The 24419-nt window shown below is 36.1% G+C and overlaps 1 protein-coding gene across 7 annotated transcripts in view; it reads right to left on the reverse strand.

Annotated features, from left to right (window-relative positions):
* rock2b (rho-associated, coiled-coil containing protein kinase 2b) overlaps positions 1-24419 on the reverse strand; it is a 43972-nt gene that overhangs the window by 15240 nt on the left and 4313 nt on the right. For all 7 annotated transcript variants that reach the window (XR_007187065.1, XR_007187066.1, XM_048207031.1 and 4 more), the window contains exons 2-23: positions 23979-24060; positions 23107-23207; positions 22543-22680; positions 20856-21116; positions 19715-19859; positions 19472-19610; positions 14838-14929; positions 10873-11035; positions 9781-9865; positions 9330-9418; positions 9123-9171; positions 8874-9009; positions 8391-8482; positions 6962-7208; positions 4724-4830; positions 4446-4605; positions 3820-3980; positions 1559-1743; positions 857-926; positions 635-738; positions 238-424; positions 54-147 (exon numbers count right to left, since the gene is read on the reverse strand). Coding sequence is in view for 5 of the 7 variants with exons in the window: in XM_048207031.1 (XP_048062988.1) it covers positions 54-147; positions 238-424; positions 635-738; positions 857-926; positions 1559-1743; positions 3820-3980; positions 4446-4605; positions 4724-4830; positions 6962-7208; positions 8391-8482; positions 8874-9009; positions 9123-9171; positions 9330-9418; positions 9781-9865; positions 10873-11035; positions 14838-14929; positions 19472-19610; positions 19715-19859; positions 20856-21116; positions 22543-22680; positions 23107-23207; positions 23979-24060 (2887 nt within the window). In the remaining 2 variants the exon portion in view is untranslated. The remainder of the gene's footprint in view (positions 1-53; positions 148-237; positions 425-634; positions 739-856; positions 927-1558; positions 1744-3819; positions 3981-4445; positions 4606-4723; positions 4831-6961; positions 7209-8390; positions 8483-8873; positions 9010-9122; positions 9172-9329; positions 9419-9780; positions 9866-10872; positions 11036-14837; positions 14930-19471; positions 19611-19714; positions 19860-20855; positions 21117-22542; positions 22681-23106; positions 23208-23978; positions 24061-24419) is intronic.

A 24419-nucleotide genomic window follows, 5' to 3' on the forward strand; every position in this document is an offset into this window, starting at 1 on the left:
TATATCATCAATCCATTCGTATTTTATAATATTAACTTCAGCAATATACTCACTTTGCTGTAGGTGTTTGAGCATATTGTTGAGCTCCTCTTTTTCGTTAGCCAGGTTGCCAACATCCACAGTGAGTGTGCGGTTTGATTCCTCCAGCTTATATTATGTAGAAGATTAAATTAAAATGAATTATTACACAATTATTATATCAGGAAGCTTCCTCTAAGACAAATCTCATATTCTCACCGAGTTGATGGTATTGTCCTTTTCGCTGAGTTCCTGCCGGTGTCTGGCAATCATGTCTTTGATCTCCAGCTCCTTCATGATCTTTTCTTTCTCCAGGTCTGAGTACTGCTCCTCAGCGATAGAGCGTGCCAACTGTTCAGAGTCTGCCTTCGTCAGGCTCGCCTCTAGCTGCGTTGCTAATGAGTCCCTATATAAACGCACACAAACCAGTTTGTATTGAACGAGAGTTCAGCATATTGTACAAATTGCTATCTGTTCATTCATCCTTAACTAATTGCATCTATTTACCTTACTTTTCATCTAACCTTGCACTAATTGATGCGGTTTCACCTTTAAAGAAAAGGATAAGGCCTTTTAACATCCTTTTATAATAGCAAATACACACAGACACACACACCTCTCTTCCAGCAGATCCTCTAGTCTCTGCTGAGCATCTTTGTAGAGTTTAGTCTTTTCATCACTCTCCTCTTTCAGCTCTCGAATCTGAGTTTTATACAGTTTCTGGAATCAAGGAAAAATGTTTCATTTAAAAACAAAGAATAACACAGATACACAAACCAATCCAAATACATCCGTCCACATATTCAATGATAAAATATGATAAAGCTGGCAGACATACTGTGAAGTACTGTTCTGCCTCCAACTGGTCCTTCAGCTCTTTCAGTTGTATGTCAGCTTCTTCTTTCTCCCTGATTGGACACAGAGAGCAGAGATCTTTTTATTGAGTGCTGATCCTCACTGAATATTATTTGTGTGTGCTATGCATTATGCTTTTTAGTGTATCGATTTGTAAGTTTAGCAAGCAGGCTAAAAGACAAAGAACGATAACTATAATTATAAATTTATAATAATCATTCTAATTCTATGAGAATAGGGGCATCCACACCACAACTATAATGATAACAACAAAGAGGAGCAATATCATTGGAATCCCTATCAGAACGTTTTTTTTTTTCCAGCTGATAATCAATAAAAACACTGACAGGAAATTAGAATCCACCCAAATTTAAAGAGCCTGAGAAAAATAAAATAAAAAGAATGTTATTGTATGGTGTATACACTAAAATATTTATTGTTATAGGTGTGAATGTGCTCTACTGAAACTTTGCTATTTGTGCAATTTTCATATTGCGTTCATTTAATATCAGAATTTTGTTGTATGTTTTATTTTCTATCAATAAATTGTGTATAATATTGTATATATATATATATATATATATATATATATATATATATATATATATATATATATATATGCACAACCCTACTCACTTTACACTTGTGTCAGCATTGAAAAACTGTGGATCAGCAAGTCACTCACCTGCGCAGTTCCTGATTTTGTTTCTCCAGGCTGAGTTTGAGCTCGAGCAGATGGTTGAGCTCTTGTTTAAGCTGTTTCTCCGAGGAGCGTAGGGTGCTGATCTCTTCCCTCTGCACTTTGAGATCATTCTGACACAGAGTCTTCCTCTGAGTCTCTTGCTGCACACGTACACTTAGCACTTCCACCTGGCATACACATGCGCACACACAAAAGACTGGATTCAATCAAATATCTTGGACTTCCCATGAAATATGTCATGCATATACAGTGCCCTCCACAATTATTGGCACCTTTAGTAAATATGAGCAAAGGTGGATGTGAAAATAAATCTGCATTGTTTATCCTTTTGATCTTTCATTCAAAAAATTCACAAAATTCTAACCTTTCATTTAAGGAAAACAGTTGAAAGTGGGGGGAAACTCACATTATGAAATAAATGTTTTTCTCCAATACATGTTGGCCACAATTATTGGCACCCCTAGAAATTCTTATGAGTAAAATATCTCTGAAGTATATTCCCATTCATATTTACATTTTTTTAGCACACCAGGGTGACTAGGAGCATGAAATTGTCCAGCCGAGACTTCCTTTTCCACAGGAGTATAAACATGTGGAAACACAGAGGCCAAATTCCCGTAATCATTCATCACAATGAGTAAAACCAAAGAATATAGTTCTTATGTGCAGCAAAAGATTGTTGGGCTTCACAAAATAGAAAGTGGCTGTAAGAAAATACCTAAAACATTGAAAATCCCCATTTCCACTATCAGGGCAATAATTAAGAAGTTCCAATCAACTAAACATGTTTCAAATCTGCCTGGAAGAGGACGTGTGTCTAAATCGTCCTAATGTCAAGTGAGGAGGAAAGTTTGAGTGGACAAAGACTCTTCAAGGATCACAGCTGGAGAATTGCAGAAATTAGTTGAGTCTTGAGTCTCAGAAAGCCTAAAAAGAATTATCAAAAGCACCTACATCCCCACAAGATGTTCGGGAGGGTTTCAAGAAAAATCCTCTGCTCTCATCCAGAAATGATCTCCAGCATATTCAGTTGTCAGTCAAGACTGGAACTTCAAACTGGACTGGCTTCTATGGTCAGATGAAACTAAAAAAAGAGCTTTTTGGCAGCAAACCCACCAGATGGGTTTGGTGCACACATGGATAAAAAGTACCCCATGCCCACGGTTAAATATGCCGCTGGATCTTTAATGTTGTGGGCCTATTTTTCTGCTGGAGGTCCTGGACATCTTGTTCAGATACATGGTATCATCAAATACCAACAGATAAAAAATCAAAACCTGACCACTTCTGCTAGAAATCCAATAATGGGCTGTGGTTGGATCTTCCATCAGGACAATGATCCAAAACAAACATCAAATCCAACACAAAAATGGGTCACTGAGCACAAAATGAAGCTTCTGCCATGGCCATCTCAGTCCTCTGACCTGAAACCTAAAGAAAATGAGTGGAGTGAACTGAAGAGAAGAAGCACCAACATGGAGCTGGAATCTGAAGGATCTGGAGAGATTCTGCATGAAGGAATGGTCTCTGATCTCTTGTCAGGTGTTCTCCAAACTCATCAGGCATTATAGAAGAAGACTCAGAGCTGTTCTCTTGGCAAAAGGAGGTTGCAAAAGGTTTTGAATAAAAGGGTGCTGATAATTGTGGCCAACGTGTTTTGGAGAAAAACATTTATTTCATAATGTGAGTTTCCCCCCACTTTCAGTTATTTTCCTTCAATGAAAGGTTATAATTTTTTGAATTTTTTGAATGAAAGATCAAAAGGATAAACAATGCAGATTATTTTCACAGCTGCTTTTACTCATAATTACTATTACAATAATTGTGGAGGGCACTGTATATTACCATGTAATTTTTAATTGTGTTTAATACTTTCAATTTTTATAAATTATTTTGTTAAAATTTTTTTAAGGTGATGATGTTACATGTTAATACATGTACTTATGAATAATTACAAGTAACTAACACTAAACCAAACCCTAACTCTATAATAAATACAGTAGTTAATTCATATTACTTAGTACTTATTTGAGTAATTACAATGTAACTACATCTCCTTATAATATAGTGTAACCATTACTTTTATTTAAAATTATGTAAAATACTGCTGAAAACATGGACAGAAACTGAAAACACAGATCATTAATTTTGATATAATAATTGATCAATTAAATCAAATAATTAATATCTTCAGGCAGACAGACAGCTACAGCTAGGCAAGAAAAACAGACAGAGAGGTGTACCTCCTCAGTGAGTTTCTCTTTGAGTGAGCGGAGCTCCTGAAGCTCGTGTTTGGCTTGTTTGTAATCACAGTCTAATCCTGAGTTTTCCTTCTCCAGCTGCATCAGTCTGTTTTCCAACTGTTGCTTCGCAGATCGTTCTTCCAGCAGCTTATGTTCCATATCTGTCACAAAAACACTCACATCATCACCAAACTCTGAACAAGCCTTGTACTACAGACTTCGGAAAGATTCACTCAGCTAGAACAGAAAGCACAAAAGATATTTTCGTTTTTATACAGAGACAGATCAGAAATGTAAGGCACGTCTAGAAGAATCATGTAAATGTTGATGAGCAAGTTTCTGATGTCCAAGACAAGCCTAAAATATTTTGTTGTGAGTCCAAATTATGCCTCAAATTCCTTTTGGGAAGTAGCTTTTTATGTATTATAAGTTAGTTCTAAAAAATCTGTAAATGTCCTATTGAGTGGGCACTTTCCCCATCTTAAAAGAATGGCTTACTATAACCAGAATTTGTTTTCCCTCCATCTAAAGTGCGCTCCCCTAAACAACACCTTTTCTTTTTAATTTGTAGTGAAAATCTAGATCTTTAAAAATCTTTTAAATTAGAGGCTACAGTCTAATTTTACCTTTCAGGGCCTCAGACTTGGCCTCCTCAATGGACTGATTGATTTTGTTGTTGTCGGCCAATCTGGCTTTAGTGGCTTTATGCTCTGCCTCCTCCTGCTCCAGACTCTGTTGAACGGCTTTGAGTTTAAAGGAGAGATCGATCTCCTGCTTGTTCTTCTCCTGTGGGTGAAGGGACACCATTAATGGGGTTTCACAAAAATACACAATAACCACACACACATCATGTGCTGAGAATGTAAACCATTCAATCACTCACTAAAACACACATGACACACACCTTTTCCAGTGAAGTAAGATCCTCCTGTAACTGTCTTTTCTCTACTTCTGCCTTTGATAGTGAACCCTTTATGTGTTTTAACTCGTCCTCCAGTCCGGAGACACGACCTGAGAATGAAATAAAGATAGAAATATACAGAAAGAAAGGAAGACATAAGCATATCAAAAACACAAGACAGAAGTTGAAGTCAAAGGTCAGGAATTCAGGTTAACAATGTTAAACCTCAAATCATAAAACCATAAATGGGCGTTTCTTCAACTTATGGGCACTTTTGGGCATGTGAACCTTTAGAAAATAAAATCTCACAATAACACACTTTACACATCAATCATCATCTCAATTTTTTTTGTACTGGGAATTATGGTGATTAGCATGGTATTTTAAAGGTGCCCTAGAATTAAATATTGAATTTATATTGGCATAGTTGAATAACAAGAGTCCAGTCCACGGAAAAGACATACACTGAGTTTCAAACTCCATTGTTTCCTCCTTCTTATATAAATCTCATTTGTTTAAAAGACCTCCGAAGAACAGGCGAATTTCAACATAACACCGACTGTTACGTAACAGTCAGGGTGTACGCCCCCAATATTTGCATATGCCAGCCCATGATCGATGCATTACACAAGGGCAGGCAGTATTAACGTCTGGATGTGCACAGCTGAATCATCAGACTAGGTAAGCAAGCAAGGACAATAGCGAAAAATGGCAGATGGAGCAATAATAACTGACATGATCCATGATAACATGATATTTTTAGTGATATTTGTGAATTGTCTTTCTAAATGTTTCGTTAGCATGTTGCTAATGTACTGTTAAATGTGGTTAAAGTTACCATCGTTTCTTACTGTATTCACGGAGACAAGAGAGCGGTCGCTATTTTCATTTTTAAACACTTGCAGTCTGTATAATGCATAAACAACTTCATTCTTTATAAATCTCTCCAACAGTGTGTAATGTTAGCTTTAGCCACGCAGCATAGCCTGAAACTCATTCAGAATCAAATGTAAACATCCAAATAAATACTATACTCACATGATACGATGTATGCATGCAGCATGCATGACGAACATCTTGTAAAGATCCATTTTGAGGGTTATATTAGCTGTGTAAACTGTTTTTATGCTGTTCAAGGCAAGTGCGAGCTCCGGGGCAGGGGAGCGGGAGATTTAAAGGGGCCGCAACCTATATATCGGTGCATAGTTAATGATGCCCCAAAATAGGCCGTTAAAAAAATTTATTAAAAAAAAAAATCTATGGGGTATTTTGAGCTGAAACTTCACAGACACATTCAAGGGACACCTTAGACTTATATTACATCTTTTAAAAATAAGTTCTAGGGCACCTTTAAATAAAAATTGCTAAACATGAATTTAATAATGTTTTGACAATAATATAAATATATTAGACTTTTTTAAAATGAATACTTTAACAAAATTACATATTGATCAGAATTGACTCATAAATGATTTTTCATTGTTTTCTTCACATATCACAAGCCTCAAACATAATCCTAAACTAATTTTTAATAAAACTTGTGGCAAAATCATTGGTCATGGTGGAAAAGATTTTCACGCAATACATATTGTGTGGTTTATGGTTTGCTTATTTCACAATTTGTTTAGAAAAATATGTAATTATATTTTTATAATGAATTTTCATATTTTAAGATTAAAGTCTTGGTCTGGGGTAAAAATCGATAAAATCTATACATAAAATGCATCTTAAAAGTAGCAAAAATAAATAAACGCATGATAAAAAGTTTAAAAGTGACCTTCCTTAATTGAAATCTGTTCATTTAAAACATGTAATGCTCTCCCGGGACATTAAAGAGCCTGCAGAAACAAATCCTTTAAATTTAATAGACAAAACAGAAAATATGACCGAAAATAAGAGATATTTCTTGTTCGCCCATTTTTCCATGTCTAGCGACATGACGTCAACTACCTGCCTTTGACCTTAAAATAACGCACTATTGATGTTTACATTCGCTTCGGGCAGCTCCACCCCAACACAACAACACTGCCCAGCAGACAAGAGCCCAGTGTGTCTTTCAGCAAGGAGCTGACCACTACACGCTCAAACATAAACATTTGCTTTCACTCGCTCACATAGACCGGCACACAAGTGTGATCCCTAGTACGTAACACAATCTCCTTCTAGGAAGCTCGGTAGATGCTGATTCACAGCTACTTCTGTCTCATGAACGCAACCTGGCACAGACACACATGCACCCACCCTGTAGTTCACTGATGGTCTCCGAGCCAAGGCTTCTCTCTCGCTTCTCCTCCTGCAGTGAGGTTTGCAGGCTCTGTTTCTCCTGTTCCAGACCGAGCCTGCTGCTCTCCAGATGGGCCAGACGCTCCTGAAGCTCCTTGAGAGAGACCTCCAGCTGCTGGGAGTGTCTCAACACTTCAACCTGGGCCTTCTTCAGCCTCTCAGACTCCTCCAACTCAGCCTGAAGCTTAGCATTCACGTCCTCCAACTAAGGACACATTCATTTAGTATCAGAGTCCCTTTTATTCCATAATACTGGACATCTATATATCCTTAAAAACAAAATCTACTCTTCAACACACTACTGTTTAAAAGTTTAGGGGATTTTTTAATGATGTTGAAAGAAGTCTCTTATGCTCAACAAGGCTGCATTTCAAGTAAAAACAGTAATATTAATAGTAATAATCTAAAGTGATAATTACTATTTTAATATATTTTAAAGCTGCTGTCCGCAATTTTTGACCCTCTAGCGGTTAATAAACAGAACTGCACGCGTCTTGCGGAGGAACATTCTTGCCGGAGCTACTTCTCTCCGTGTATGTCTATGGCGAGTCACGCAGTTACTGTGATACTCTGCGGCGAGTCCTACTAGTCCTGTCTGAAATAGTCAGAATATAAACACTTATTATAAGTGTACCATAATGATTCAGGATAAGACAAAAACACACTTTGGAAAATGGATTCATGTTGTATATTCTCATTATATAATTTTTGTAAATTTTTAACACAAAGTAGTTGCGGACTGCAGCTTTAAATGTAATTTATTCCTGTAATGGCAAAGCTGAATTTTCAGCAGCATAGGTACTACAGTCTTCAGTGTCACATGATCCTTCAGAAATCATTCTAATATGCTAATTGGGTGCTCAAGAAACATTTAATATCACTGTTGAAAACAGTTTTGTTTAATATTTTGTAAAAACCATGACATTTTTTTCAGGATTCTGTGACGAAAGTTCAAAAGAACGGCATTAATTCGACATCGAAATCTTTTTTTAAATGTCTTTAATATCACTTTTCATATAATTGACCCCAAACTTTGTGCGGTAGTGTATATGAGAAGCTAAACTGATATTAAGGCTTCAGAAATGTATAAGAATATAAGCACATTTGAATATAACAGCATTTTGTTCCATTAGCAATTGTCTTCACTTAATTTATCATTTTAAATTCTTTTTTTTTTCCAATATCTGAAAATATTTTAGCTGAGATAGGAGAAATTTAACATTGAAAAATTACACTTACACTTACACATCAAGCTCAAACCTCAGTGCATTTATTTCTTATAGCCAATAAAAAAAACTTTTTTAAAAAATGTCCTTGTCTCTGGCTATTTGTTATATAGTTGTTATTGTTCTGAGGAGGTTTGGTAAAGTTTTGTTGATGGACCAACCTGTCTCTCCAGGTGAATGTTCTTCTCGGCAGAGAGATGAGAGTTCTGGTTCTTCTTCTTCAGTTCGGCTAGCTGATCTTTCAGGCTGCCCACTGCAGGAGAGAGAAATGCAAAATATGTTAGCATCACAACATCAGCAGAGCAGAACTAATACTTTCTAGATGGGAGTATGTCAGAGGTTAGTACTGAGCAAATCGGGTAGAAACTTTGGGCCAGTGCTTACTTGAATCAAGAGTGTGCGTTAATATTAAACATGCAAATGCGGCATATATATCACGAAAAGTGCACGTAATTCAAAAAACATTCAGTGACACTGTAAATTAAGATGGTTAACCAGTTCAAAAGCAAAGTATGGTCATGATTTTTTGTAGATCGATCCAGTATCATTGCATCGGTGAATAGATTTTTTTCCACTCCTAGCAAATGAATCAGCATTCATTGTCAATGTTGAGGGTTAATTGTGTTTCTGACTGCTGTTCTCACCCTCATTCTCAAGAAGACGCTTTCTGTCTGTCTCTCGGCCAGCTTTTCTTATGCTTTCAGAACGCTGGTGCTTCAGTAAAGCTTTCTCTCTTTCCAGTTCCCTCAGAGTCTCTTCTATGGTCTGTCTAGCATTCACCTAAAACAAGACACAAACAGTTGAAGGAACTTTTAGAAGGTTGCACTTTGTTTCTGAATGGTTTTGAATCAAGAGCCTTTGTTGGGTGAATGCAGTTTAAAGATGGGTCGTACTTCTTCCTCAAGCTCTTTGGACAACTTCTCCAGTCGCTGATTTGCTGTCCTGTTGAGATACAACATAGTTTACATCTGTTGTAAGTGAAGATATATGATATGTCATATGTGATGCAAACAACAGAAATCTGGATCAGAATGCAAAAATGCAAAAAAAAGCATTTTCAACATTTTACATTTCCACATTATGTTTACGAGTATTTGTACCGGCATTTATTTTCCAGTTCCTCCTTTGCTTGCATCTCATGTTTGACTTTTTCCTCCAACTTTTTCAGCCTCTTCTGCAGGTCAATGGACTAGGGACATGCATAAAAACATGTGAAAAATCAACAAACAACTGATGCAAGTTGTTGTTTTCAATTCTATTAAAAGCAGCAATTATCTAAAGAATGTGGAGAAACACTCCAATTACGTTGAGTAACAGCACCAAGCAAAATGGTTGTGGGAAATTCAGCTGCAGAATAAATCACATGAGCTATTTTAGAAATCTAAGTGCTAATTTTGAGCCACACACACAGCTTTATCACTAAGGCTCAAGTACGCCTTCATCGACATAAAACCAGAAATACGTTCATTTTCACAATTATAGTGGTAATCATTTAACATTAATCATTAATATAATAAAATTATTTAAAAAAAAATATATATATATATGCACCTCTGCATGGTTTAAACCATCATCTTCAATGAAACTATCAGCACTAAAGTCCTCCTCTGAACACTTATTTTTTTGGGTTAACAACCTGAAAGAGAGAGAGAAAAAGAGTTATGTTAAATGTTCCACTCTTCTCAGCAAGCGTCGTCCTTGTTTACTCTGCAGGAACACACTTTGACGTTTCATAAATCAATTCAAGATGAAAAAGACTAAGTTAGAAAGAGAGAAGGAATGAGAAAGAGAGAGGAAATGAAAGAAAGAAAATCTCAAAGCAACTTTTCAATCTTCTCAGATCTGCCAGCGGCCCATGTGGCTTCACTCAGCCACACTGGAGAAACTGAGAGAGCCGGGGAGGAAACAGTGAAAGGATAAGGGAAAAAGGAGGGAATTGTGATGGAACAGATGCAGCACTCATTCGCGGCTACCATAACCATGCAAAAATACTGTACATCCTGTCTCTATCAATCCATAACAGGAGCTCATAGTAGTTTTACAGCTTTTTAGTGTTCGTCTGTGAGTGAACACATGTGGAAGAGAACAAGATACCTGTAAAAAGTCAAATGTGGGCTTTTAACTTGTTCTTGTTCTTGTCTCAGATTTCACAAATTTTGTCATTTATTCATCTCTTTTTACAGAGATACAGATTTTAAATGGAAAACACTGTGTCACAGTCACAGAAACTCTTTTAAAGAATTACATTTTTTTATATCCAGACCTGGCATAATCAGAATTTTTTATGATATGAATATATTGTTTTCTAGTTATGCTCAGCTCAAAAATATTTCACAAGCTAAAAATTGTGCTTTGCAAAGTGCAAAATCTCTAAAAACTTTTTCCAGTAATCAAAAACGTCTGGAAAAGTCATGGAAATTCATTGGCCAAAAAGAGTGGGAACCCTTTTGGAACTCTTTGAATCATTTTTTCACAAGCATTTTACAAGACTATATTATGCAACAAACCAATTATGTAATATAAAATAAAAAAAAGTATTCAATAAAACGTAACAATATTTTACATTACAAGATAGCAATTTTTCCATGGTCAGAATCCATCATGTCACAAAAAGACACAAAACGCACACATTTTCACACTTACTGGTCCTCCCTGAAATAGGTGAAGCCCACAAATGGTAGCTGATTTCCTGCAAAAGCACGGGGAGGGGGGAATGTCTCGGTTCCTCCCGGATCATCCTTTATATCATCATCAAAGTTACTGGTGTCAATATCGCTCCTCAGCTCCGGCACCACTGGAGCCATGGCTGAGAGACAGAGAGAAACAGAGAAGGTGGGGGGGCAGGGGTGAGTGAGGGAATATTGTAAAAGATTTGAGCAAAAATAGTGTGTCCTGTTTGAGTTTGAGTGTATGTATGTGTGTGTGAGCGAGTGAGAGACTCACAGTGAAAGGCTCAGTGTGTGTAGCACACAAAGCAGACACTGTACTGAAGGGAGGAGTGGCACGTATGATTTGCCAAGCTGGCCGGTGCTTACTCACTACCTACTGTGCATACACACGCTCACGCTCACTTACACATCCCAAACACTCCCTGGTTCTGGAGCTAACGCACTGAGCACGCTGAGAGAACATGTGTCAAACATCTAATGGGGACAGGGCTGAATGCATCACTGCATTGTAGTATAGAGCTGCCTTTCTCTGTACCACAGTGGAAACACTCAATATTGTCATTATACTGTAAAACCACTTTAGACAATGTTGGACATAAACATCTATTTAAAGGGTTAGTTCACCCAAAAATGAAAGTTCTGTCATTAATTACTCACTCTCATGTCGTTCCAAACCCGTAAGACTTTCGTTCATCTTCGGAACACAAATGAAGATATTTTTGATGAAATCTGAGCACTTTCTGTCACAGCTACGCAACTGTCACTTTGATGCTTTAAACAGTTAAAGGTGCCCTAGATTATGTTTTTAAAAGATGTAATATAAGTCTAAGGTGTCCCCTGAATGTGTCTGTGAAGTTTCAGCTCAAAATGCCCCATAGAATTTTTTTTTAATACATTTTTTTAACTGCCTATTTTGGGGCATCATTATAAACGCGCCGATTTTATGCTGTGGCCCCTTTAAATCCCGTGCTCTCCGCCCACAGAGCTCGCGCTTGCCTTAAACAGTGCCTTAACAAAGTTTACACAGCTAATATAACCCTCAAAATGGATCTTTACAAAGTGTTGGTCATGCATACTGCATGCATGCGTCGGATTATGTGAGTATTGTATACTGTTATATTGTTTACTTCTGATTTTGAATGAGTTTGATAGTGCTCCGTGGCTAACGGCTAATGCTACACTGTTGGAGAGATTTATAAAGAATGAAGTTGTGTTTATGAATTATACAGACTGCAAGTGTTTAAAAATGAAAATAGCGACGGCTCTCTTGTCTCCGTGAATACAGTGATAACCGATGGTAACTTTAACCACATTTAACAGTACATTAGCAACATGCTAATGAAACATTTAGAAAGACAGTTTACAAATATCACTAAAAATATCATGTTATCATGGATCATGTCAGTTATTATTGCTCCATCTGCCATTTTTCGCTATTGTTCTTGCTTGCTTACCTAGTCTGATGATTTAGTTGTGCACATCCAGACGTTAATACTGGCTGCCCTTGTGTAATGCCTTTTATAATGTTGGAAACGTGGGCTGGCATATGCAAATATTGGGGGCGTACACCCCGACTGTTACGTAACAGTCAGTGTTATGTTGAGATTCGCCTGTTCTTCAGAGGTCTTTTAAACAAATGAGATTTATATAAGAAGGAGGAAACAATGGAGTTTGAGACTCACTGTATGTCATTTCCATGTACTGAACTCTTGTTATTTAACTATGCCAAGATAAATTCAATTTTTCATTCGAGGGCACCTTTAATAAAAAGATCATAAAACAAATCCATATGAATTGAGCGGTTTAATCCAAATTTTCTGAAGAGTCTCGATCACTTTAAAATGATGAACATATTTAATTTAGGCTTTTATTCACATTCATCAACGCACACATCAGTTGTGGTAAATGGAAGCTCAAGCAAGTTTGAACCAATGAGGTTCATTCTCGTGTATTACGCAGCATGTTTGAGCTTCCACAAGAACCAATGAGGTTCGTCCTCATGTGTTATGCAGTACTTTTGAGCTTACGCAACAGAAACAATGAGGTTTGTTCTTACACGTCAAGCAGGTTCAGTTTAGCTACTCTTTATGTTCACTGATCAATGTATATATGTGAATAAAAGCCTAAATTAAATTTGTTTATCATATAAAGCGATCGTGTCTTTTCAGAAAATTTGGACTAAACCACTCAATTCATATGGATTAGTTTTATGATCTCTTTATGAACTTTTCGAACCGTCAAAGTGACAATTGCATAGCTGTCAATGGAGGGAAAGAAAGCTCTCAGATTTCATCAAAAAGATCTTCATTTGTGTTCCGAAGATGAACAAAAGTCTTACGGGTGTGGAACGACATGCGGGTGAGTAATTAATGACAGAATTTTCATTTTTGGGTGAACTAACCCTTTAACTTATCAAAGATGGAGCAAAGAAGAAGATAAAAAAAGCATGTCAGAATGTGCCTTCTATATATGGGAAGAGAAACAGTCTTGGGGTGAAAATATAATTGGTTTCTTTCCAACAACACAATTTGTTGTATTTTATTCTAAATAGCAAGAAAATGATATGTTTCCATATGGCAACACCGCACCATCCAGATATATGGATGCAGTTGCTCAGATTCCCAGAATGCTCTTTGATAGCACTGCTAATAACAGACTACTGTGGAGGCAGAAAGAAAGTTAGATAGAAAGAAAATATGTGCATTTCAGCATCACGGGAGCGAGGGATAGAGAGAAGAGGAGAAAACGAGTCTAACTCTGTGGTTTTGAGGCTCTTCTCTCATTAGTAACTGTGTATGGGCCACATGTCGGGTTCCACCCTTACTAAAACCAACTCAGTACCCCTTTAACCCCATCCTGAGCACCCCTCCTCCCCCCAACAGGAGCACATCGCTCCACCACACAGCATCACACATTGCAACACAACAGAGCAACGTTACAAATCCAAATCTAACCAAAAATAAAACAAAAACATAAATCAAAATACACTAAAATAAAATAAAATCGAATAAAACAGAAAAGAGTGATGATGCAGGACAAAACAAGCTTTGTTGTTTTATACCATCACATGATCATGGTATATGAAGCCAAGTTATATTATGGTTAACATGACAAAACATACAAACGAGTCAATTATATCTTACATAATACACTTAATGGATAACATTTTCAGAGGGTACAAACCATAATAATAATAAAAGTTTAAACACAAAGTAAATACAAAATTGTGTATGCATCAGTGTTGGGTGTAAAGTAATTAATTACTATAATTAAATTACTTTTCCTTAAAAAAAAAAAAAAAAACTTTTTTTAATTTTTAAAATTACTCTTATTTTTTTCTGTAATTTAATTTGAATTATAACTACTTTTATATACTGTATAGGCTATAGAACAATTCTATATAAAACAATAGTAGATTTAACATCAAAATTTAACCTCTAATACTCTAGTACTATTTCTAGTACTCTAATTCTCTAGTACTGCAATACTTTTTATAATTAGTAATTAGTACATTAATGTAATTACACTGTTAAAGATGTAATTAGTAGCTAGTAGTTACTTTTTTAGAGTAACTTACCCAACTCTTATGCATGACTGAAATGGCTTTCATTTACACCAGAAGCATAACATGAGGGTGTGAGGTGAATGTTTGCATATGTGTGGAAAAAAATAAAGAGGATGGAATTTCAGGAAATTTGTGCTCCAAAATCCCATATCCATAATTTGAACAGATATGAATGACTCAGTTCAAAACTAATGAAACAACCAATGCAAGACTTGAGTATATTCTAGATTTCTTTAATCAACCAGCACATGCATAATGTTATAGTAAGCACTTTAATACTGACTCAGTCAGACTCATTAGTTGTAATTTTAATGACTAAATGTGACTTTCAAGTTATGATCACAGATCAACCACACTCACACTCAGAGGCTTACTGTCTCGTATGGTGTCGAAGGTCCACTGATCGTTCTTGAAGAAGGGGTGACATTTTATTTCATCCACTCCAGTCCGGCCAAGCCTCACCTCCCTGAACATATCAAAACACTGGTCAGCAAACCAAACAGAGAACCACAACCACACTCACTAATCCGTTAAGTGATGCGTATGTGTGCGAGACTGGAACATAAAACAGCGAGTGGCTGATGGGAAATGGCAGAGCACGGAGGAGTTGAGGAACGAAAGTGACACACACAACAACATCCAAAAATAAGGAACGGTCGTTCCCCTCCCTTTCCTTGCATCTGGATTCAAAGGGGTGCAGCAGTTTGGACTGCCACGTGTGGGACATTCCTGTAGCCAGAATGCGAAGGGAGGGGTGTGTGTGTTGTGCTTTTACATGAACACAAGGAGACGAAATCATAAAGCCCCTCTCTGGATATTTGATCAGAAATGCTCGTATGTGTGCGCATGTGAGAGGGAGGAGAAAGAGAGAGGAAAAGGGGAGTTAAAGGAAAACAGATTGTTGTCGGGCTGAAAGAGTGACTTGTTTAAAGATGAAAACATGAAGTTGATGTTTTATCAGTGACTGGCTCTTAAAAGCATAAAATGAAAAAGCAGAATGGTACGTCATCTTTAAAGGTGCCCTAGAAATAAAAACTGAATTTATCTTGGCATAGTTGAATAACAAGAGTTCAGTACATGGAAATGATATACAGTGATTCTCAAGCTCCATTGTTTCCTCCTTCTTATATAAATCTCATTTGTTTAAAAGACCTCCGAAAAACAGGCGAATCTCAATACAACACCGACTGTTACGTAACAGTCGGGATCATTAATATGTACGCCCCCAATTTGCATATGCCAGCCCATGATCAATGCATTAGACAAGGGCAGTCAGTATTAACGTCTGGATCTGTGCACAGCTGAATCATCAGACTAGGTAAGCAAGCAAGGACAATAGCGAAAAATGGCAGATGGAGTGATAATAACTGACATGATAACTGTCTTTCTAAATGTTTCTTTAGCATGTTCCTAATGTACTGTTAAATGTGGTTAAAGTTACCATCGTTTATTACTGTATTCACGGAGACAAGAGCCGTCGTTATTTTCATTATTAAACATTTGTAGTCTGTATAATTTATAAACACCTTCATTCTTTATAAATCTCTCCAACAGTGTAGCATTAGCCATTAGCCACGGAGCATATAGCCTCAAACTCATTCAGAATCAAACGTAACCATCTAAATAAATACTTTACTCACATAATCCGATGTATGCATGCAGCATGCATGACGAACACTTTGTAAAGATCCATTTTAAGGGTTATATTAGCTGTGTGAACTTTGTTTATGATGTTAAAGAACTCCGTGGGCGGGGGAGCGCGAGATTTAAAGGGGCCGCAGCCTGAATCGGCTCATATTTAATGATGCCCCAAAATAGGCAGTTAAAAAAATTCATTAAAAAAAATCTATGGGGAACTAGACACATTCAGGGGACACCTTAGACTTATATTACATCTTGTAAAAAAAACGTTTGATGGCACCTTAAAAAAAAAAAAAAAAAAAAAAAAAAAAGACTTCGAGATTTTATTTTAATTTATTTTATCCTCTACCATTTAAAAGTTTGGTGTTGGTAAGATTATTTTATGCTCTTCAAGGCTGCATTTATTTGATCAAAAAATATAGTAAAAACTGTAATAATATTGTGAAAGATCAAAAGAACAGTATTTATTTGAAATAGAAATCGTTTGCAACATTAACTTTATTGTCACTTTTAAGGTGTCCTTGCTGAATATTAATTTAAATCTATTTTTATTTACTTAATTACAAAACATCATGGTTAAAGGGATAGTTCACCCAAAAACGAAAATTCTGTCATCACTGATTAAGAAGATCTTGACCCCCCCCCCTTGACAACCATAGTATTTTTATTTCCTACCATGGTAGTCAAAGGGGGGTGATATCAAAAACATTCTTCCAAATATCTTCCTTGGTGTTCAGCAGAAAAAAGAAATTTATACAGGTTTAGAACTATTTAAGGGTGAGTAAATGATGACAGAATTTTCATTTTTGGGTGAACTATACCTTTAAAGGTGCCATCGAATGGAAAATTTAATTTACCTTGGCATAGTTAAATAACAAGAGTTCAGTACATGGAAATGACATACAGTGAGTCTCAAACTCCATTGTTTCCTCCTTCTTATGTAAATCTCATTTGTTTAAAAGACCTCCGAAGAACAGGTGAATCTCAACATAACACTGACTGTTCAGGGTTTCTGCAGGAATCTTCAAATCTAATTTAATGCTTTTTAATGCCTTTTTTAATGCCATTTTTACCGTATTTAATGCCATACACGACCCATGACTAATCATTATATATATATATATATATATATATATACACACACACATATACACACGCACTCAATTGCAACCAGTTTGACTATAATGCAATGATGAAAGTACAGCATATCACTCTGAACTGAATTAGAAATGGCTCAGGACACAGCTTAATTTGTCAATGTATTTAAATCTATCAGCTTGGATAATGAAGGAAAAAAAAAAGCTCACAAACTGAACTTTTAAAGGCTAAAACTTAATCTATGTAAAGTTAAAATCAAAACGGTACAATTTCTAATAGACTTTGAGTAAGAGAGAACTAGAGCATTTTCCCCCTTAACTATTAATAATAGTAATAAGTCAGAGTGGCATGTGAGAAATGGTCTAATCAATGGCCTCTTCCCCTGAAAAATCACTACCATACATTTCAAGCCACTTAGACAGTAATCAACAATTATACCACTTAAATCAGTCAAAAGAGACAGTCCGGAGATTAACGCATGATTTCAGAATCAGGAAACATTGCCTGGAACAACTCAGAAATGCCTTCATTGGACGAGTAAGAGTGATGATGAACGGCAGTGTTCAGACACCAGAGCACCTCCGCCCGCAAAGTCTCATTCGACCCGAACGCTGATCGAATGTCGCTCGATTTTCCGGTAGTCGCTCCACAAACGGTGGTGACTACAGCAGCAGTTGTTGTGGTACTTGAAGCAGTTGTTGTTGTAGAAGTTTCGGTCACGCCAAAAAAATTACTCATTGTCAATTGCTGACGGCCTTTTAATGCCGATTTGTGGCTGTCCGACTTCATATGGGACTTCAGGGCGTTGATGCCCATTGTTGCCAATTTAATAGATTTTTTACACAGGCAGCAAAAAGCTTCATCATTGCTATTTTTAACGGGCTGTAACCATGGTTTAAACTGCTCTTCTTCCAGCCATTTATCCTGAAATTTGCACTTTCCCATTTTGTTTTTTTACTGCGTCACATTCCGCTGTCGTCTCGTTCACTCCAAAAAGCCCGCGCAACGGCAATTTTGCACCGGCCGGAAGCACTTACCAAATTGGTTCCGCATGATCGTCACACTAATGTACATAAGCGTTTTTACGACATAAAATAAAAGTTATTAATTATGAAGCCTGTATTTAAAATAAATTGCTTCTATAAAATTTTCTTTGAAACAATCAAAAATTTTAATGCCTGGAGGAATCAAATTTAATGCTTTTCAATGCCATTTAAGGCCTTAATTTTGACAAAATCCATTTAATGACTTTTAATGCTTTTCAATGCCCCGCGGATACCCTGCTGTTACATAACAGTCGGGATCATTAATATGTACGCCCCCAATATTTGCATATGCCAGCTCATGTTCAAGGCATTACACAAGGGCAGCCAGTATTAACGTCTGGATCTGTGCACAGCTGAATCATCAGACTTTATGCAGGTAAGCAAGCAAGGACAATAGCGAAAAATGGCAGATGGAGCAATAATAACTGACATGATCCATGATAACATGATATTTTTAGTGATATTTGTAAATTGTTTTTCTAAATGTTTCGTTAGCATGTTGCTAATGTACTGTTAAATGTGGTTAAAGTTACCATCGTTTATTACTGTATTCACGGAGACAAGACTGTTGTTATTTTCATTTTTAAACACTTGCAGTCTGTATAATTCATTAGCACAACTTCATTCTTTATAAATCTCTCCAACAGTGTTTAATGTTAGCTTTAGCCCGTTAGCCATGGAGCACTATCAAACTCATTCAGAATCAAATGTAAACATCCAAATAAATACTATACTCACTTGATACGAAGCATGCATGAAGCACGCATGATGAACATTTTGTAAAGATCCATTTTGAGGGTTATATTAGCTGTGTGAACTTTGTTTATGCAGTGACAGAGTCGAGAGCTTGGGAGGGGGCGGAGAGTGCGAGCAATTAAAGGGGCCGCAGCCTGAATCTGCACATTTCTAATTATACCCCAAAATAGGCAGTTAAAAAAAATAATTAAAAAAAAAATCTATGGGGTATTTTGAGCTGAAACTTCACAGACACATTCAGGGGACACCTTAGACTTATATTACATCTTGTAAAAAAACGTTCAATGGCACCTTTAAGGAATTACTGTTAATTAAAGAGTTCAGCCCTATTTCAAACTAGATTTTAAGTTTTTATTCATATTATTAAATTACTAAATCACAATGTATCTATCATTATCGGCAAAATCCACTATCGGACTAATGTTTAATAAAGGTGACTCTATTCAAACTTTATGTTTCTCTCTCACCTGTCAGTCAGAAAAGCACAGATGAGGTTCTTGGCATCCTTTGACAATTCGATATCATCTGGGAAAGTTAAGCAGTTTTTATGATCCATGATCTTTCCATAAGTTCCCACTAGGGATTCAGCATAAAATGGTGTGTCACCTGCCCAAATCAACAGAGGAATAAATATACAATATAGGATGGTAAGAATGGTGAGATGAGATTACAGGAGACAGGAAGATACAGATGAAGTTGGTGCTACTCACCCACTAGCAGCTCATAAATGAAAACACCAACAGACCACCAGTCACACTCGCGGCCATAGTAACCCGTCCCTCCTTGTGACATCAAAACCTCTGGTGAAATGTAATCAGGAGTCCCGACAGCAGTGTCACAGCGGACCATACCAGACTAAACACACATACACAAACATATATAATAATTGCATATAACCATTATAAACATTGGTTAAGCTAAAGTTGCATATTAAGCTGGCATACAAGTATTTTAACATAAAAAAATACACATTACACATTTTAGGTAATATAATCTGGCTACTTTTTGATTACTCACATTGATTTCACATTGACTTGAATAGGATATCTTGTATCATATTAATACAAAAAGTAAGAAACTATATTCCATTCTTTGTTCTCAACAATAAGTGCATTAATTATTACACCAGATTTTCCCAAAGCACTACTTTTTCATTATCTTTTATAATTCAAATAATAATTAAAATGTGTTTGTCAGAAGTTGATTAGATGCAGTGTTGCAAAGTTGAGAAAACACTCCATAAAAGTAAAATAATATCTGAAAATACAGAAGTCAAACTACTGACTTCTATGTGTGTGTGCAATTTAATGGAAACTTTCCTGGAAAAGTGGATACTTCCCAAAAATATATAGCAGTAGGCTTTTTAGAAAGATAAAAAAGAAAAATTAATGAGAATAAATAAATTAGGTTTTGCCAAGCTACAGTTTTGTGAATTATGACTCAAGTAATAAAAAAAGTAACTGTAGTCTGATTATTAATATTTTAAAACGTAATATAATCCAATTACAAGTATTTCATTTTTGGAATCTGATTACATGTAATCAGTTACTACCTAGCACTGCTTATAAATCCACTGACATGTTATCATAATTCAAGCTGCACTATATGATCTCCCCACAAGATGGCAGCACTGACATAATCATAACAGCACAGCATGGGGGATTTTTGCAGAGTAAGCGCAAAAAAATATTGTGTCAAACAGGTTTCCTGAACAGCTTTGTCTTAAAATTGTCAATGCACACTACAATCCTGCATACTACACAATCTAAAATGTAGACTCTCTCTTTCTCTCTCCTGCACACTCAATTTACACAAACACACACATCACTTATCACACAACCCAGGACACACCGAGTCCATCTTCATGCATGTTCCAAAGTCAGCGAGTTTAAGGTGTCCATTGCGGTCCAGCAGCATGTTGTCTGGTTTAATGTCTCTGTGGATAAAGCCCAGAGAATGGATAGCGTCCAGTGCCAGCACCACTTCAGCTGTGTAGAATTGAGCCCACTCCTCTGGGATGTCATAGTTACTGGTCAGAGTCACCAGGTCTCCACCGGGCATGAACTCCATCACCAAATAGAGGTACTTCTCATCTTGGAATGCACAGCACAGCTATGTGGACAGAGAGAGTGAGGTGAACGATATTAAATAGCAACTAATACGCTATTGAACACAGCACTTTAACTGTTGTTAATAATAATATAAGTAAGCAATAAGGTACGAGAGGCTGTGCTGTATCGTGAATAAGTCAGTGACTTATTCACGATACAGCACTAGCCTCAAGTACCTTATTGCTTTTATAAAACGGTTACCACACAATACAAATATTAAAGCCAAAAATATGTATCAATGCAATTTTCATGAAGTAAACATTTACTAAAAGCCTTCCTTCCACCAGAAAAAGTAGTCCCTGACCGTGAAAAGCAACAGAAGTTACATTATTACGCCATTAGATGGCGTATGAGTGTGTCAGTCAGTAGGGAAGACTTTTACATTGAAAAGACTGAATTGTTGTGAACACGGAACAAGACGCAACTGACAAATGCTTTGACTAGCGCTGTCAGTCATGGGAAAACCCCTTAACTATTAAAAGGACAAGATAATACATCGGACATTTAAACTGATTTTTTATTATGAACATAGGACTGACCTGAAGGAAAATGCTAAATCTGAATGCAGGTAATAAACTCGCTCACTCGATCTCTTTCTCACAATACTCTTCTAGTTCTACATAATACAGTAAACTTCAATGAACAATATCAACTGAGAACAAACAGTTTACATTGCTAAGAGTGGTTGCTAAGGGTGTTGTGTAGTGATACACAGAACCGTTGGGTGAAGCGGTCATAGCCGTGTTTTATCGTGAATAAAACACAGCTATTGACCAATCAGAATCAAGGACAGGAACTAACCGTTTTATAATAAATAATAATAAATAACAATTTTATATTTAAATATTAATAATAATATTAACTATATTTCAATCAATATTATACATAATAAAATAAATATTATAAATATAAAATTAAATAACAAAAGGGACATGTAGTCTTCAAGTATCAATTCTTGATTTTCCAAGTAATTATTCATTTATTCATTAAACAGTTATATTAGCAACATATGAACATAAGAGCAGCAATTCTATTAGACTTCAAGGTCTAATGAGCAGATCTGACTTTTTTTCTCATGCCTATTTACATTAGGACATAACTGACTGTCTTTATAGGACTACAAAACATGCAGGTGCATCCTGTGAGGTGCAAACATTCAAAAACAGTCGCATGTCAGTCAGACAGCACTTGCTTTGAATTTTTTACATTTTCTTTATGAAATTAGCTTTGAAGTACTGGTAATTTTGACATCTATAGAGGTGATTATTTATTTAAATATTTTAGCAGTGTCCTCATATGCACTCCGTTATTGTCTTTCAGTTTGTTGAGTTTTCAGATAAAGATATTAAACAACATATTCAATCACACAATACAATAAATGTGCCTACCATGCATATCTTATTTATATATATATGAGTGAATCCCACCTGAACTATCCAAGGACTCTTGGAGAATGCCATGATGTCACGCTCTTCCCAGAAGAAGGCGGAGTCAGAGCGCTTGACCATTTCAAACTTGCTGAGCTGCTTCATGGCATACACTTGTTTAGACGCCTTGTGTCGTACCTACAGGCACATATGTGCATTATCATTAGCAGAAACATTTAAATAAACCCTTCAAGCAACACGTTTTAACACGTCACATATGTTGTTTCCTTTTTACACTGCATGCATAAGTAAGACATTATCATAGTTAATTATTTTAAAAGACTGATTTCTGCATTTTTCACTGACAAGTGTGAAACTATCAGTTTCCTAAAATAATAAAATATTTTGTGCCTATGCCAAGGACACAAAAGCATGCATGCTCTGTGTTGTTGCAGGTAAGTAGGATCAGGCAGAACATGTGCTTACAAGCCTCAGAGGCATTAACATACACACACACACACACACACACACAAAAGGCTATGCCTGAAGACAAACAGCAGATAACAGGGACAGACTCTCGCATAAACACACTCCCACACAACTTTCTGGAACACACTCACTCACCAGCTGCACTGCACCAAACGCTCCACGACCAATCAGCTTGACTCTGTCGAAATCATCCAGCTTCACCTGTAGATCCCTGAGGCAGCACACAGCCTTTTCATCTAGAGATATTAGACAGCATATATTATTAGAAATATTGTATGAATGATGTTTATCATTTAATTATATTAAAAAAAAACATTATACCAGGGTCAAAAAATTAATCAGGGCACAGAAATTCCCCAATTATTTAATTTAATTTTTTTATTTATTAATTAAATTTAAATTTAAAAATGTAATGAAAATGAAGGAATGAAAAATTATTTCAAAACATTTTTATCACATAATATAATTTTATAATCCTCTCAAATTGATTTCCAGGGGTCAAATTGTGCTCCTTGATAAAATTGTAGTTTCTGATACTGCTTGATTACCATGAAGTTATTAGATTGCTTTTTAATGTTAGAAAGCACAGAGGCTGAAGGCCAATACAAGGTGATGTGTATTATATTACTTGTAATATAATATGATTAGTCTGAAATTAAATTAACTAACAAAACAATTAAACAACTAATTGTATACAGTATTTACACAAAATAACTAAATGCAAATAAAAGGCGTCTATTACGTGTTGGCAACGATGTCAGTAGCATGTGGATGTGTATTGCCATATCCATACATTGTTAGGCCAATATACAGTAGTCATCATTTGAAGTGGATCAAAACCTTTCATCAAAGTTGTCCTAAAACCTCCTTCTTAGGACAACTTTGATGAACTTTTTTGATCCACTTCAAATGTTGACTACTATATATAGATATACAGGCTGATTTATAAAAAAAAGAATTAAGTTATATTTTTATATTAAAAAAAATGAATAAATAAAGAGACTTACATCTGTTTAAGAAGGCATCTATGTTTTTGTTCTTTCTCAGTGCGGGATGGTTCAGATCAAGGGCCAGGGCAGTTACTGAATCCTGCAGAAGATAAGAGCAAAAAGACTTAAGATATATAGTTCTTACTAAGTCAGATACACACCAATTGCTACAACTGGCTTTCCTCTTTATTCACAAAGCCAAAAATACACTCTTCAGTGAGAGTTCATTACTCTCCTTTAATCCCCGATCTAAGCTCACTCTGACAGACAGTCCTATTGTGTCGTTTAACTTTGGATAGAAATCCAAAATGAGATCTGGGAGTGGGATTAGGCCTGTATAGTCACCTTTACAGTGAGAATTAAGTAATTGTATTCTTATAAATTATTTAAGGAAATTAATTATGTAAATGATATACTGGATGATCCTGGAAATGACCTTACGTACCCCTCCAAACACAC

The sequence above is a fragment of the Megalobrama amblycephala genome, linkage group LG11 (assembly GCF_018812025.1).
Source record: "Megalobrama amblycephala isolate DHTTF-2021 linkage group LG11, ASM1881202v1, whole genome shotgun sequence".
Classification (NCBI taxonomy): domain Eukaryota; kingdom Metazoa; phylum Chordata; class Actinopteri; order Cypriniformes; family Xenocyprididae; genus Megalobrama; species Megalobrama amblycephala.